The sequence below is a fragment of the Arachis hypogaea genome, chromosome 12, assembly GCF_003086295.3.
Source record: "Arachis hypogaea cultivar Tifrunner chromosome 12, arahy.Tifrunner.gnm2.J5K5, whole genome shotgun sequence".
NCBI lineage: Eukaryota > Viridiplantae > Streptophyta > Magnoliopsida > Fabales > Fabaceae > Arachis > Arachis hypogaea.
Window position 1 is genome coordinate 92,731,877 of NC_092047.1, and position 17,901 is coordinate 92,749,777.

Here is a 17,901-nt window from a genome sequence, read left to right on the forward strand (position 1 = left end):
TAAAATATTAGGAATTTAAATAGAACAACTTAAATATTAAAAATAATTTTAAAATTTACTCAAAATTTTAATAACAAAAATAATACCTTACTTTTTTTTTTCAAACCGATCAACTTCTTTTTTCAGTCAGTGAAATATGTAGGGATGGAACAAAATTTGCCAGAACAGCAAATTTGGTCATTTTCATAAAGTTTGCCTAAGAATCAGTCGAACTACAACTAATATCATCAAATTCGTCTTAAGTCTCGACAAACTACTGCATAAAGTTCGCCTAGCTAGGATCACGGCAAACTTGCCCTCATGGCCACAAAAGAAAAAAGCGGATCCTGAAAAATAAAATTAAAATAATTTTTTTAAAAGTATTTTTTTTTTTATTTTATAGCAGTAAAAAATTTCAAAAATAAAAGTTGGATAGGTGTAAAACTACATAACATATATAGGACAAAACTATAATTTTATCTCTTCTTTGATCTATAAAGGGAAGGACAAGTCTCTTTCATCATGCTCTCAAATCCCACTCAAAAGCTTTTGTCCTAATCTCATCCTTCAGTATATTTTATTATAAATCTCAATGTTAAAAAAGAATGGGATATCACTCTCCCAGTAATAAAGTACATTGGTATAAGGTGAAACGCTTCCTAAACTATTTATTTATTGACATAATAATGAAGAGTAAATTCTGGCACGGAAATAGAATGTCAAAAGGTATGTATATATTATTCATTTATATCCTCATAACGTACATTAGCAGACATTTTATTTTAACAATAATAACAATAATAATAATAATAATACACTGGACATTCCCACTTTATAGATCTGTCTAGTATATTAAGATCATTAAGAGTTGATGTTACATTTTTCTCTCCCTTAGGTTGTCAATTAATCTCCCTAACTACTTTCTGATGAAAGCTCGCCCTCGATGTGAAATTAGGCGTGCCTAAGATATCTTCCTTGTACACATTTAATTTCTTCATAGTTCCAGCACCACAACTGCTCATCAAACAATAATATATACCAAGTGTCTGTGTTAGTGTTACCCAATATTAATTAATTAACAGGCAACAAGTATATCACTTAATCATTATATAACAACCATAAAAATAATCATATTTAATTCATATATTTTATTATAAAAAGTCCTGGAAAAATAATAATGCATATATATTGAAAAAAATCAAAATATTGTATTTATATTGATAGAGTCTATAGCGTCTTTGATTTCTGTGGCTAGAATGACTAAACAACTTTAACATTTAAAAAGCATTGTTAAATAAAATCAAAATTATATTTTTTATATTTTAGTAATATTTTTATTTTTATTTTAAAATTAAAATTTTATTAAATAAACAAATATTATTTTAATTGTAATAATATTTTTTAAATATTGCTAAAGTTATATAGCCACTACAATCATTGTAAACATAGACATTATAGCATGCACTATTTATATATTCTCTTTCCCAATTCCTAAAAGGCAGATATTAGCATTAGCAAAATTAAACAATAATGATATAATGTTCTATATATATAATAAAGAGAATACAAGAGAATTGGTGTCTGATTTTTTATTATTATTTTATATGTAATAATTAAAATATATAACAATATCTTGATTAATTCAATAATAATAATAATTAATCCGAAGGGATAGAAGCTATGGTGGCTTACATTCAGAGTCAGTAGTGATCCAATTTTCATGTCTACAATTGTTGGTATAACCGCACCCTTGAACCGAAACATTAATATTAGAATGTGCAATGTGTGCTCTTTGATTTTCAATGAAGGAATAAGAATCTGTTGATGTTGCTGATGAGTATACAGAGTATGTGGTGGAGCAACGTTCCATATCCAATGAGAAACTGATCTTTGGTGACTCAATGCCAACTTCATCATCTTCATTTTTAACTGATGATGATTTTGTGGTCCCATCTCTTCTGAACTCTAAGACCTGACAAGTATTTGATCTAACATGATTTGATTTTCTTGAGTTGTAATTAAAGTAAGTTAAGAATGTTCTTTAGCGAAGTTTATATATAGACTAGATTTCTCAATGTTTTATCCGGATTTGAAAATTAAAATAAAGTATATGTTATATTGAATACAGTAGTTATATACATTTGATAATATTTTTTAAATATTGTCAAAATTAAAATAACATTTTTAAAAATTTTGAGAATAAACTAAAAATTAAAAATATGAAAAGGTGTGATCTTGTAGCTACAGAAATCACCATAATTATAGCTATGATAGACTTTAATTTAAAATAATATCACTTTGTTATTATAGAATAGGTAAGATTCATAATAATTTATGATATAATAATATCTATATATAAGAAAAATTATTAAGATGAATAATTTTTAATATTTTTTGTTATTATTTAATTAATATAAATATTAAATTATTTTTAATAAATAAAATTTATTAATTAATGTAAATAAATATAAATTATATTAATTTAGATGTGTAAAGTTTAGTAAATATAAATATAAATTATATATTTTTTATATACAAAATTTTTATAAATATAAATGTAAATTGTTACTAGGCAAGTGTTGATAAAAAATAATAATATTTAGTCAACAACTAAACATATAACATTATATAATACTAAGGTAGGTATGGAATTTGAAGTAGGTATATAGAAAATGAATGATATCTTATCCAAGTTATTTACCTTTTGTCCATTGAATTTCCTTCTACTCTTATCTGATTTAGCAGCAGCCGCCCATCTAAGAATCTCTTTCATTTTTGAAATACTCTTCTTCTTGTTCTTCTTATTTTCTACGGTTTTGAAATGCTGCTCACTTCTTTCACTTGAGTTTGTTGATGATCCTTCAGTTATTGGCAAAACCTTCTTATTCCCAACATTCTGAGAAGCAGAAGAAGAAGAAGAATCTTCATTCTTGGTGATTCCCACTCCTCTTGACAATTCCTCTCTCTTCATCTTCATTGAGTGAACAAAATCCCTTCTTTTATTCAAGTTCAAGGTTCGGTAAAAACAAGCCTTTGGAATATCTTTTCCACATATAAAAGCAAACGCTTTCAGTCTGATGCACCCAATCTTGCTCTCTTCAACTCTCTTTGTTCTTTTGTATCTTCTACTATAATGCTTCAATGCAACTATATCTTTTCCTTTACCTTTTTTATCTAAAACAAAATATAGAAAGACATAATAAGCATCCTCAGTAAAAATATATGTGTTGTTTAGCTTATTTTTAATATATATTTTGTATTCTAACATGCATTTTATATGTGATTAATTTGATAGCTAATTTTTTTGCGCATAGTATAATTAATATGAAAAAATATGTGTCCTGATTACAAAAGTATTTAGTGCTACCTTCTTTAAAATATTAAACATGTTGTATGGGGTATGCTTTTTTACAAGTGTGAAAAATATTACATATTTTTTAAGAGATGAATATAATTTATCAAATAATGATAATAAATTAAAAAGAAAGACATTTATATGTAAAATCAGAATTCCTCATCATGTTGCACACAAAAGCTAAATCTTATATATGAATAAGATTTGTAAGAATTGCACTTACAAGTGGTACTGGTAGCTTCTCTTTTAGTTGGAGTATCAGAAATGTTGCACTCTCCTTTTTGTTCATGGACCCTCTTAAACAATACCCATTGAAGAATCTGTTATTTATGAACCAAAAAGAGAGCTATTAGCCTAAATGAGGGTAATAAAATGCATGATTCATTCAAGATTCCACTATCATATCACATGTTAATAGATAACAAACTAAAGCACATATATAGTGTACCTGCATGGCTAGCTACACTCTGAATATATATATTAATATTAAATAAGTGTGTCAAGGTATTTGTTGTAAGTTTAATTTGATAGTCAAAATAAACAAAAAACAACTTTGGAGATCTATCTGAGCTGTCTTATGATGCCTTTGATTCTATATGAAGACAAAGAAAATTTTGCGGTTAATTTGAGGAATGTGATGGGACAACTAGGAGTTTAGTAGGGAATGGTTGGCTTATGATTCTAAGTAACATGGAGCTTATAGTATATTATATATATTATATAGTATATAGGTGAAGCAATTGGTGATTTAAATAAGCAAGATGTTTTGAGACTATGTAGCATTGTTCTTAGCCATACACTTGTATGCTTGTAAATTTGTGAAAAATTGTTTGGACCCCCACCAATACCATCTTGTGTGGTTTGATTAATTGGAGAGTAAATAGATCAAATATTTTTTTTTGGTTGCCCATTATATCTCCAATCCGACAGGTCAAGAACTAACACTACAAGGAAATAGAGTTATTTTAACACTTTATTTTTTAATATCATAATTAAATGTCAAAATTAATATATATTTTTGACAAATATCACAAATGTCAAATTTTTTATGTTTTCTTGATGAATAATTTGACCGTAGAAAATTATTCCTCAATTTCGATACTCATTTGTTTTCAATTTACTCCACTATTTTTCTTTTTTTTTGGGCTCTGTTAATTTTGACATCACACTGCTCTCAGTTTAGGATTATACTACTCATTCTTTATCTTTAAAATCTCAATTTATTCTTTAGTTTCAAGATCTCATTTCATTCTTTGTTAAAATTTTTTGTTGAAAATATTTTATAGTCAATAAGTGTCAAAATAAATAGTATTTTTGACAATTAATAAGCATCACAGAAAATATGTTCTCAAAATTTTCTAACAAATTATTCTTGACAGCCAATATTTATCAAAATAAGATTTAAATTTTTTTTACAATCACTTATATGTTAAAAATTCTATTTTTGACAAAATTTTTATTAACATATTTTCATAGTTAAAATAATGTCAAAATTTATTTTTTTGACAAATTTTAATTTTCTTGTACACATTATAACCCTAAAAAATAATCTATATTGTTGTAGTGTAATTTGTTGTAGATCTGATTTTTATTTAAGGGTATTAGACCAAATATTTATTTGTGCTTGTTTGTGCGTTATCAAATTGATAAAAAAATATCTTTTTTTAATGAATTTTTTAAATATATTTAGCAAATTTTTAATAGTAAAAATAAAAGCACTAGAAAAATAAAAAAAAAGAAACATCTTTTTTGAGAAGTTACAATTTACATCTTTTTTAAAAGATCTTTTTTCTTAAAAAAAGATGTTTTTCACATAATAAATGAACAAAAAAGTATTTTTATCTTATTTTACTCAAACATAATTGATAGACAAAAAAAAATCTTTTTACATGAGATATCTAAACATAAAATTAATTTTATTTTTATAAAAAAATTGTTAAAAAAATATTATTTAATTTTTTTTTCAAAAATGAGGTCTAAATAAACCCTTTATTTATTTATTTATTTATTAGGGTTTCTAAAGTCGATGCTGATTGCTCATGGTGAAAAAGTATAAAAGGATAGCTAAAATAGAAAAAGTAGCTACTTCTTCAAAATTTTTATCAAATTCTTTTATTTTAGAAGAGCACAATCTATCACTAATTAATAGACTTTTTAATTATCTAAAATAGATTGTGCTCTTAATTTTGCAAATTGAATAGACTTCCTCCTTATAGATCTCATAATCTTGCTACAACAACAAAGAATAACCAGAAGCCTAAAGTAGGTTCTCCAATTTTCATCCCCACCCCAACATCACTAATATTCTAATAAGTAATAACCCATTTGCCTCAGAAATATAATGAATGCAACAGCACAAAATAAAAAACAAAACAAAGGACAACGAACAAAAACAAAGGCAGCAATCCAAAGCCAACGCCATAATTCTTTCCAACAGCAACAACCACGCACAAAGCAAAATCAACCACACCTATCTCTTGTAACAGCTTTCCACACACCATTTTTAAATCTCTTCTTTTCCTTAAAAATGATGATGGGGTGAAGGAACTAGTGAGTGGACTATTGAGGGAAAATTGGATATTTCGCCATCTTTGATGAGTTTATGTTAATTTTGCTTGATAGCTTACATTTTTTGTTAATCAGTGTAAGTTTAACAATTAAAAGCAAAGTTGAGCTAAATTATTTCACTAATCTTATAACTTATAAGTGATTAATGAAGCTCTTAGAAAACTACCAATCAAGAGAAAAGACTAAAAATGATCAATTATTTAACATTCTTAATAACTATATTCAACATCCACATATCACTAATCTTTGATCAATTATTTTTACTAAACATATTTTTGTTTCGAAAAGACTAAATTGATATAATTTTATAATCTTTCAACAATTACAATGATAGTTTTAAGTTATAATCTTTACGAATTTTTTTTTTAATAATCAATGAGCTATATTATTATATTCTTTGTGTATTTCTTGTAGTATCAAAAGGTAAATCTTTTTTCTATCCATATAACTTGATATATCCTTTATAAATCGGTTACATATTATAACTCGACTTCACATGTTATAGATTGGCCATTAATATCATATCAAAATGGGAAAGTATGGGAAACCAATGGAATATTTGTACAATGCGTACAATGGAGGTTTAGGGAGTATTAGAGATATAATCATTAGTGTTACCTTTTTCTATCAACGTAAGTTTCTGAGATGAGTGGTATCATGACATGGTATTAGAGCTCTAGATCCGAAAGGTCAAGAGTTCGATTCTCAGTGAATTCCAAAATTAGTTTAAACTTTTGGTATGTTTATTATCCTTAGTACGCGGATGGTTATTCTGAATATTATGGGTGATGTTCATTTTATAACTCATATATCCCATCGTACACATTGTACAAATAAGTCATTAGCTCCCTAGCAGAACTCTATCAAAATACTCTAATATGCTTTTATTTGCTATCAATATAATTTGAACACTGAATATTATGGGTGATGTTCATTTTATAACTCATATATCCCATCGTACACATTGTACAAATAAGTCATTAGCTCCCTAGCAGAACTCTATCAAAATACTCTAATATGCTTTTATTTGCTATCAATATAATTTGAACAAATAAACAACTACTGACACTTACTCCAATAATAAAAAGGGGTAAGTCAAAAGAAAAAAAAGGTAAGAAATTGATCTGAGAATTATTTTTTAAATTAGAGTTTATTATTCACACACTAACTTAGTATCGGAGTTTCTTTTGCAGGTGTCCACTCTCTTTGTTCTTTTGGTGTCGAGGTATAACTCATGTCAACTAAAAGCTAGAAGATAACCATCGGAGGACGAGCTATACCAAAGTCAAACTATACAAGAACAATTGGCGCCCACCATTGGGCTCGGTTTAAATTTCTTCTGGGATCCAAATTATAACGTGTACACATGACTGATCAACCTCCTCCAATGTCGTCCAAACTTCTTCGGATGGTGATAGCTACAACAAGCTAATCAGCGCATGACAGAAGAAAATCAAAGAATGACAAATCAGATAGTCGAGTTTACGAATGCTCGAATAACTCATGATGATGATCATCATGAGGAACAATAAGATGGCAAAGAGGACGAATTTGATCCAACCCATGTTTTTGAAACTCGGGAACAAGGGGAAGATCAATCAGATCATGAAGCGGACCCAGTCAACATAGCAGGACCATTTACTGCAAATGTCATGAATTTCTAATTTCCTAGAAATTTTTCATTATCAATGACTTTAACTCCTTATGATGGCTTGGTTGGTCCAAAAAAGTACATCAAAAAATTTCATTCCATGATGCTAGTAAATGGTGCTTCTGACCCTATTCTATGTCATTATTTTTCCATCTTTTTAGACAGTCTCGCACTTGATTGGTTTTTTTCTTTGTCTGCAAATTCTATTTCATATTTTCAAGAGCTAGATAAACTGTTTGACGATCAATTTGCTATATCCTTTATTTACTTGCATGATTCGGATTATTTAAGCACGATCAAGCAGGGACAACATGAAAGTCTTCGAGACTATGTTACTTGGTGCATCTACATGCTATTAAGAATAGACTTTGCTCAGAAAAGTTTGAAGAGACTATAGTTGTTGCTAAAGCACGAACCTTGGCTGAATTTCAGGAGAAAGCTAAAGGTCAAATGGAGATCGAAGAGTTTCAACAAGCTCGGAGGTCTGAAAAGAGCAACACTAACAAAGATAATGACAAAGCTCAGGAAAACAAGAAGTCTTTTCGACTAACACCATGATATGATTCTTATACACAATTCAATATTAAGAGAGACAAAATTATTAAGGAAATATTGAATAACAATCTTATTAAACCTCCTAGGAAGGCAGGCACCTACCAAGATCTGAAGAATGTGGACAACATGAAGTAATGTGCTTTTTATCAGAAGCATGGTCACGCTACTGACGAGTGCGTAATCGCCAAAGATCTGTTACAATGATTAGCTTGGCAGGGACATCTGGATAAATACATCGGTTGCCACATTTAAAGGCGCACAAAACACTCTATCAACCACTCTCCTGCAGGGCAAGTTTCTCGGGAAAAAGACAAAATTGTACATTCTCAGCCTGATCAACCTTGGGTGGTCATCAATTGCATATTTTGGGGATTTACTAGTGGTGGAATTACAAGCTTTGCTTGTAAGTGCACATACCGAGCTATGTTTTCGGTAGAAAGAGCTGTTAGTACCCGTTAACCTCCCCCTATCTTTCTAAATATAGTATTTAAGCCATCTGATTTCCACACAACTCTAACCAACTTGGATAATCCATTGGTAATATCTATCCAGTTAGGGTATTTAATTGTTCAAAAAGTACTTTTGCATCCTAGAAACAGCGCATATATGCTTTTTTATTCTACATTTTAGAAGATGAAGTTAAGCAATCACATATTAGAACATTCCACTTGTGTCTTAATGGATTTTTCATGTGAAGGCATACTTGTTCTGGGATCTATGTGGTTACAAACCACACTGGGTGAGCATCCCTTAACTAAAACATTAGATATTTAGTATCTTGTTGTTGATTATTTCAGTCCTTATAATTTAATACTTGGTCATCCTTTCTTAAATATATTTAGTGCTATAGTATCCACAATTCATCCGTGTGTTAAGTTCCATGTGTAGGACAATCTTGTTGCTACCATCCATAGTGATCATCGCGAAGCTCGACACTGCTACAACGCCAGTCAACAAACGACTACTTCCAGCTGAGCTATATGTGCACACATCAATGTTGTTGATAACTCAACCAATTTTCCACAATTATCCGAGTTAGATCCGAGAGCTGAATTTCAGGACATACCTACTCCAATGGAAGAATTACAAAAGATACCTTTAAGTAACGATCCAACCAAATTTACCTATATAGGTGCAACTTTGCAAGGAAAAGAGAAAAAAAAAGCTCCAACAATTTCTTTAACAAAATGCAAATTTGTTTGCTTGGACTCCTACGGATATGCCTGGCATAGACCCTTCTATTATCTATCATAAGTTGGCATTGAATCCATCAGTTCGACCTATAGCAATAAAGAAAAATGCAACCTTGGTATAGATAAACGACAAGCATCCTTAGAGGATACCAAAAAACTCATTGATGCCAATTTTATACGAGAAATCAGGTTTACAACTTGGTTAGCTAATATTGTTATGGTAAAAAAACATAATGGTAAATGGCACATGTTTGTTGATTTCAACGATGTAGACAAAGCTTGCCCGAAGGATGCATATCCTCTACCTTCTATTGATACTTTAGTTGATAATGCTTCTAGTTTCGTTACCTTAAGTTTCATGAATGTTTATTCTGGTTATAATCAAATCTTAATGCATCTCTCGAATCAAGATAAAACTACTTTTATAATTGAATATGGCAACTTTTGTTATAAAGTTATGCATTTTAGTTTTAAGAATGTAGGGGCTACTTATCAAAGACTCGTGGATAAAGTATTTGCTAAACAAATTGGTCACAACATGAAGGTATATGTTAACGACATGGTGGCAAAGACCAAGATTGTTCAGTCTCACGTTGTTGGTCTCACTAAAATCTTTACTCAAATACGAAAGTACAACATGATATTGAACCTAGAAAAATGTGTTTTTGGTATTTAAGGGGGTAAGTTTCTTGTCTTTTACTCACAAGCTGAGATAGAAGCCAATCCTAAAAAATGCTGAGCTGTGTTAGAAATGAAGAATCCTCAGACAATATCAAAGAAGTTCAACGATTAACAGAGAGACTTGCTGCTTTTAGGGATGGCAAAATTCCCCGAAACGCGGGGATCCCTGCGGGGACTGCCCCGAATGGGGATCCGATTGTGGGGAATTTTTCCCGCGGGGATGGGGATGGGGGACAAAATTCCCCCGAAGCAGGCGCGGGGACTCGAGCGGGGATCCCCGCCCCATCCCCGCTATTCCCCGAAATTTATGAATTCCTTGAATTATCCTTAATAGTTTATTTCTCATATATGTTTTTTAGAAATTTCTCACACACACATATATATAGAAACCCAAAAATCCTAATCTTTATTTGTATAACCCTTCTTCAATTCAGAGATTCCTAAGGCAGTCCATACTTCATCCAACCTCTCTGCAGCCACCCCTTCGTCACCCTTCTCATCGCATCGTCATACCTCACCGTGCCATCACCCTTACCGCGTCGTAATTTCTTTTGCGGCGTTCTTTTTCATAACTCTGCCGTCGTGTCCATTCTCCTCTTTGTTGCCGCATCTCCCACCTCATCTACTACTTTGTCCTTTGGCTCGTCGTTGCGTTCCCATTGCGTTATTTCGAAAGAAGTCACCATCGTGTCATTTAGACTTTTTGTATAAAATCTTGCAGTTTTTGTATAAGATAGATACTTGCAGCTCTATTCATATGGAAATTAATAATTAGTTAAAACTATTATGTACATGGGGAATGGGGTCCCCGCGGGGAATGGAGCCCCGTGGGGAATGGGGATGGGGAGCAATATTCCCCCACAGCGGGGAATGGGGCGGGGATGGGGAGCAAATCTCAGGGCGGGGATGGGGAGCAAGGAGGCATCTCCCGCCCCCGCCCTGCCCCATTGACATCCCTAGCTGCTTTATCTAGATTTCTATCTTGTCTAGCTTCTAAATCCTCTTATTTTTTCAATTATTGAAAAAGAAAAATTATTTTAATTAGGATGATACATGTGAAAATGCTTTTTCAAATCTTAAAGCTATTCTTTCAAAACATTCTAATTTACAAAAGCTTGAGAATGGAGAGAAGCTTTATCTTTACTTATCCATTAGGCAATTAGCTTTGTTCTTGTTACAGAGAGAAATAAAATGCAACGCCCTGTATACTTTGTCAGCAAATTATTACATCATGCCGAGTTTCACTATCTGAAGATTAAAAAGCTCACTTTAGCTTTGGTGTTTTCAGCTAGACGTCTCCAACCTTATTTTCAAAGCCATGTTATATTGTTCGGACTGAGCAGCCATTACGACAAGTGCTTACTAAACTAGAGTTAGCTGAGCGACTTATAAAATGGTCTGTCAAAATTTCTCAATTTGATATTCAGTTTCAAAACTGGGGATCCATCAAATCTCAGTACTTAGCAAACTTTGTCGTCAGATTTACTACTCCTGACTCAAATGATCATTCTATTATATGGACCCTTTATATGGATGGTGCTTCTAGTTCACATAGTTGTGGGGCTGGTGTTCTTCTTGAAGATGGTAATGGAACTGTCTTAGAACATTCTCTACATTTCTTCTTTAAAGCGAGCAACAATCAAGATGAATATGAAGCCCTTATCGTTGGCTTGCGATTAGCCATGGACCTGGATATTTCATAACTAAAGGTACATTGTGATTCTCTGTTAGTCATCTAACAAGTAAATAAACTCTTCCAAGTCAAAGATCCTCTTTTAATAAAATATTTGGTTATTGTCGATTCTCTAATTTCCCATTTTTTCAAATTTGAAATTCATCATATCCCGAGAGAACAGAATCATAGAGCTGACATTTTATCTAAATTAGCAAGTACAATCACACACTTCAACTCTATCACAATCTACTTTGGTATCACCCAATGTAAATTTAACCAATGTTTTAAGTATTACTCGGGAACATGACTGACATTGGCCTTATATTAAGTATTTGAGAACTGGAAATATGCCATCACAAATCGATGACCTAAAGAAGTTCCGGCGGTAGGCTTCCTTTCACTACAAGAAAAACACCCATTCAGGTACACTTGAAAAGTGTAGCCAAAAGTGAAAAAAAATGATGCCTTAGGCTACGGCTACGCTTTTTGGGCTACGGCTACGCTTTTTGGGGTGATTCCTATTCGGCCGTTGCCTATTCTCAAAGGCTACGCTTTTCTGCACCAAGGGCTACGCTTTTGCCGTTTGGGAATAGGCTACGCTTTTCAAGTGATGCTGTCCAGGACCAAAGGCTACGCTTTTCAGCTTTCATTCTTCCAGAATAGGCTACGCTTTTCAACGCTACTGCATCACTTGTAAAGCATAGCCACATTGTATACTATAACTACTTTTTATAAGCGTAGCCTTAGGTCCCTCTTTTTTTTTTTTTTTTGTATACTATAGCTACTGTATATAAGTGTAGCCTTAGGTCTCGTTTTTTTTTTTTTTTGTATACTATAACTATTGTTCATATAAGTGTAGCCTTAGGTCTTTTTTTTTTTATGTATATATATATATCTAATAATTATTAATACAACATAATAGTTAATATGATTACATGTATAAATGAGTTGAATATTACAAAATAAAAATAAATACATAATTATACTAAATAATTTCTTTATATAATAAAAATTGTCTCTAACCAAAATATATTTATAACATTGATCCAAAAGTACTAGAATGAAGTTAACTGTAAAAATTCATACAACTCAAACTAAAAATTCATACAACTCAAACTAAAATAAGCATAGCCATATCAAAACCATAATATCACTTATCCAATAAAAGTATCTTCTAATAAAAATCATTAGTCAACCATACATGTAAAGATTCTAAATAGCACTCTATCTTAGCCAATAAACCACAATAATAGTCAGCTTAATCTTCATTGCTTAATCTTCATTGTTACCCTGCATAATTATATAGAAAAGTAGTTAAAAAAATATTCATAATGACATTTGTAGTTATAAAAATTAAATCGAACACGTAGTCATAGTAAACCAAGAAAGCATATACTAAAAAAAATAACATGGTCACGGCAGAAGAGGTGAATTCAAGGAATTATGTATTATCTTGTTTCATTCAAACCATGAAAATGTACAGGTGTTTCTTTCTTCCATTTCCTTTAACACAATCCTGATATGTCCCTATAGCATTTTTCATGCACTAATTAACCAGACTTTCACACTTAAATTAGATATAGGGACAAACCTTCTCAAGAGTATAGTGCTGACTGCTATGTAGAAAAGGTAGCAGCATCTTTGGATCATAATCTGCATAGAGTTCTAGCTATGCACATAAGACCAAAAAAACCAGATTATTGAATGTCATAAACAGTAACTTTTAATTGCATTCAGCAAATACAAACCATTATTGTTGTTAAGCAGCACAAAACAAATATCATAACAACCAGGCACTATTTGAAGATAAATGGGGAAAAGCCCATCACTGAAATGCATATGGTATATGAATATGGGTATGGTATTACAATTGAAGCACATAATGAAGTAGCTGGATTATCACAAAGAAATGCATTACAAAAGCAGGGCATGGCTAGAGTCTGTTAAAACCTAAAAGGTTGCAAACACAAACTTGCAGCAATAAGGTAAAAAATATAAGTCTTAATTAGCTAAAAAATGAGCAAATTCTGCAGAAGGTAACAATTCATTGACCAAGACATGTAATACATGACATATGGTATGGCTTTTCTATAGAAACAAATATTAAAATGAGATGAAAAATAGAACACCAATCAAGCTTCAATATTAAAGAAATCAATTTTATACATGCAATGTTAATTAACTAAATGGGCAGATATAGAGATTGCATTTCATTTTCTTTTGAGCTTGCATCTTGAGTGTATAATATTATGTAGTGTTATTGGGAGCAAAATAAATTATGTAAAGTAAAAGATTTACTGAGAAACAGAACATTTGAAGAACCTTCAGATACATGCAATCAACATAAACAAGTGCCTTCAGCAGCATATATGTATGTCCTTATTCCAGTTATGTTCTATGTTATTCTACATTTTTACACATCCAACTTTTATTATTATAAAAAGACTTGAAAAATCTCTACCTCATCAAGTAATTACTATAATCGGGACAGCTCAAGACCATAGCCAACAAAAAATCTAACAAACAGAATAGAAGTCATTTAATTTGGTTGAACATTAAATCATATGCACAACCCAACTTCATAAGAAGATGATAACTAACAAGATCATGGAAACACCATTTGTAAATCAAGTTTGCATTAATGCACCCTTTAGCATATATAACAAACAGACTTAATCAGCATTACCAGAAGAATAATAGTAAATAAATAAATGAAATATGAAATATTATCTTACTTGAGAGCCACATAGGTCAAGAAGAAAGTAGCATTGTCTGGAAGGCTTGCAGCTAGCAAAGACACAAGTTACTGTCTGCATTCTCACATCAAAACACATCAAAAATGGCTTTACCACTACTAAACCTCTAATCTTCCAATCCAAGCTCCTCTGTTTTTCTCTGGTATACCTCTTCACAACTCTTTTCCTCGCTCTCTACACCATTCTCTCTCAATCCAAATGCTTATTCAGATCTTCCCCTTTGGATCATTCAGGATCCTCTCTTCTCTTACCCTTCCTCCTATGGAGAGCACAAGTATGCTGTCTCAACCACACGTTCTACATGCACTTCTCCTATTTTCTTTTCAGGTGCTCTGCCTCGATTCCTCTGTTCTGTGTGATTCTCTCCCAATATAGAAAATGCTGAATTTGTGTTGTTGTGATAAAGCTGAAGAATTTCCACTATGGATTGTGGTTATCAGATTCAGATTACTTGGATGTTGTGAAGGAGATCAAGAATTTGATCAAGGACTCTTCATCAGTTGAGGAGTCGAGTGCTCTGCGCTACATGCTTCTCGGCTACCAGGAAGCTAAAACCATTCATGCAGTAAAACCCCCAATTCCTATCAGTGTCATATCCAGAAGCTACAACCCCTAATTAAAAACCCTAAAATTGGAACCCAAAACCTCCCAAATTTCACAGAACAAACTGAAAATCGATACATACCTTCTCAGGTGAGCGGCGATGACGATGCTGAGCGACGACGATGATGCTGAGCAGCGACAGTGAGCACATGCGACGATGATGCTGAGCGGCGACGGTGAGTGCACGAGATGGCAATGCGAGGCGACAGTCAGCGCACGCAACGACGATGGTCCGCGCGGTAGAGCCCTAGCCGGCGTCGTCCTCTCCTTCCTTCCCCTCTCCTCTCTTCTTCTCTTCTTCTTCCCGTTCTCCCCTTTTCTAATTTTTCCCTCTTTTGTGTGTGTGTGAGTGAGGATGCGAGTGTGAGCTTGTGAGTGGTGAGCTGGTGACTAGTGAGTGGCGCAGCCATGTGGTGAGTGGTGACTGGGTGGCGACGGTCAACAGCGACGGTGAGAAGGCGAAGGTGATGAGTGTCGTAGGTGATGTGTGTTGAAGGTGAGAATGGCGAAGGTGAGGATTGTGTGCCAAAGGATTGGCGAAGGTGAGGGTTCCTCCAATTGAAGGTGATGTGTGCGTGTGTGCTTTTGGAGAGAATTGAAAGAGAATAAAAATTTCACTAAGTGTTAGGATTTGGTCTCATACATTAGGCATCACTTTTAAAATGCACCCAAAACTTAATGAATAGGCTACTCTCTAAAAGCGTCCCCTTTGATACAAAAAGTGAACTTATAGATATTAACCTACGGCTACGCTTTATAAGTGATTTCTAAAATACCTAAGGCTACACTTTTTAAATGATGCCACAATTGTGTATCCTTTTCTCATATAAAAAGGCAACACGGAGAAAAGCGTAGCCTATTCATAGAATAGGCTACGCTTTTCAAATGTAGCTTAAAAAAAGTGTAGCTGAATGGGTATTTTTCTTGTAGTGTTTTTTACCTTATTGAATGATAAACTCTATAAATGAGGTTATACTCGTCCTCTTTTAAAATGTTTAAATAGGTCAAAGGCTGACATTGCTTTAGCAGAAGCTCATGAAAGAGTCTGTGGTACTCATGTAGGAGCTTAGAGTCTATCTTCAAAAATACTCTATGCAAGATTCTACTAGCTGAGTTTACAATGAGATTGTCTGGAAAAAGTAAAGACTTGTATAAAATCTCAGAAACATGCTCCATTAATACATGTTCCAGCCGAGCTGCTACATAATTTTGAAGTAAGTTGGCCTTTTTATCAATGGGAACTTGATATTTTGGGCCTTTTTCCTATGGCACCAGGTCAGATTAAGTTTTTAGTAGTAGCTATTGATTATTTTTCTAATTGGATTGAGGCACAATCATTGGTAAAAATAACTGATGGTTTCAGTGGCTAAGAGAAGGGGGAGAGGGTTGAATCTTAGCCCCTTTTTCACTTGATAACACTTGCTGGCCTTTTTAAAACAACTTCTGGAGACTTTTTGATTTTTGTCTCGTACCCAGCCACGAGACTTTTCTTTTTTATCTCATGACCCGGCACGAGATATTTTTCAGTTTTATCTCCTGTGCAGCAGAAACAGAAATGGAGTAGAAGAGAGAGAAAATTACACCCAGATATATCCTGGTTCAGCTGCTAAGTGCAGTGCAGCCTACATCCAGTCTCCATCACAACAATGATGGAATTTCACTATAATCATCTTTGATTACAATCACCAATTCTCCCTAGGAACTACCCTTCCTATCCGGGACAAGTCCAGAATCTAAACCCCAATCCTGAACTTGACTTGGTTACTGCCAAGCTTTTAACTGCTAAGTGCTAACCCAACTTGCAAGGAAATTCTCACAGAATCATGAAACACAACACAGATGTATAAAGGACCTCTAAGGACATCTATGACTTTTTCTTTTAATTTTGCACTCTTTGTCTTTTTCTGCTCTATGGCTTTTTCTTACAAATCTCACTGTTTGCCTTTTTCCATGAGACTCAAGACAGACAAAATTAAACAGAAAATTACAAAATGAAGAACATTGAAGGAGAAGAAATTCTGTTAGCTTAGGTAGCTCTGAGAATCCTGTGCCTTGCACTCTCACTCCTTGCATCAAGCCCTGGCTGTTCACCCTTACTTATAGGGAGAAGCCTCCACGGTTAAAACCAAACAAACCAAGCTAATTTTCTTCTTCATGCAAATCGGTTCAGCTAGAGAGAGAAGAGAAGTAACCGAATGCAATAACCAACATGCAATTACCTCTGGTTCTTCCTTGGTCACCAATAATCATCAATCTGAGCCTTTCATCTTGCCTTGCACTCCAAGATGAACTCCTAGCCCTTGATGCATGCTTGATGATGATAGCTTCATCTGCTCCAATCTCTGCCTCTTCTATCACGTAGCCACTGTAGCTACCTCCTGTGTGGTTGAGCAGAATCAGAATCAAGCTATCCCTCCAAGGATCTTCTTTCTCTGACCGAAATCTTCTTCATCCATTTTTGGGTATGGAGAAGCCAAGATCTCTTCACCAAATCTTACCATAAGTGATGAGAATCTCAGCCACAGCATACTTTTTGTTTTCTTTTTCTTGCCATCATTGTGATGGTCTTGTTGCTTGCTTCTTCTTCTCTATGGTAGCTTGCTATAGCTTCCATGGTTGCTACTGTGATATGACAGAATAGAGAAGATAGATGAGAGAGAAGAAAGAGTAGAAAGAAAAGCAATTAAATAAGTTTGAACAAAATAATTAAAAGTGAGTTGCTTTTGCTTCCCTCTATGCTGAGTAGCGTGCCTTCATTAAGGCCAACCATCTAATCAATCATAATTTCTCTCTCATGGTTCCAAGGACTGCATTAACTCTACTCAATAAAATTTTGAGTTCCATCACATGATTAAAAAAGAGATCCGTTGGAAGCAATAAAACTT

At 32.9% G+C, this 17,901-nt stretch overlaps 1 protein-coding gene across 1 annotated transcript; it reads right to left on the reverse strand.

Annotated features, from left to right (window-relative positions):
• Window positions 1-693: 693 nt before the first annotated feature.
• Window positions 694-4,026, reverse strand: LOC112727721 (uncharacterized). The gene is made up of 5 exons (XM_025777599.2): window positions 3,783-4,026; window positions 3,558-3,654; window positions 2,681-3,153; window positions 1,672-1,951; window positions 694-993 (listed from the first exon to the last, which is right to left on the reverse strand). The coding sequence occupies exons 1-5, from the start codon at window positions 3,786-3,788 to the stop codon at window positions 974-976; spliced, it is 876 nt and encodes a 291-aa protein (XP_025633384.1). The 5' UTR covers window positions 3,789-4,026; the 3' UTR covers window positions 694-973.
• Window positions 4,027-17,901: the final 13,875 nt, after the last annotated feature.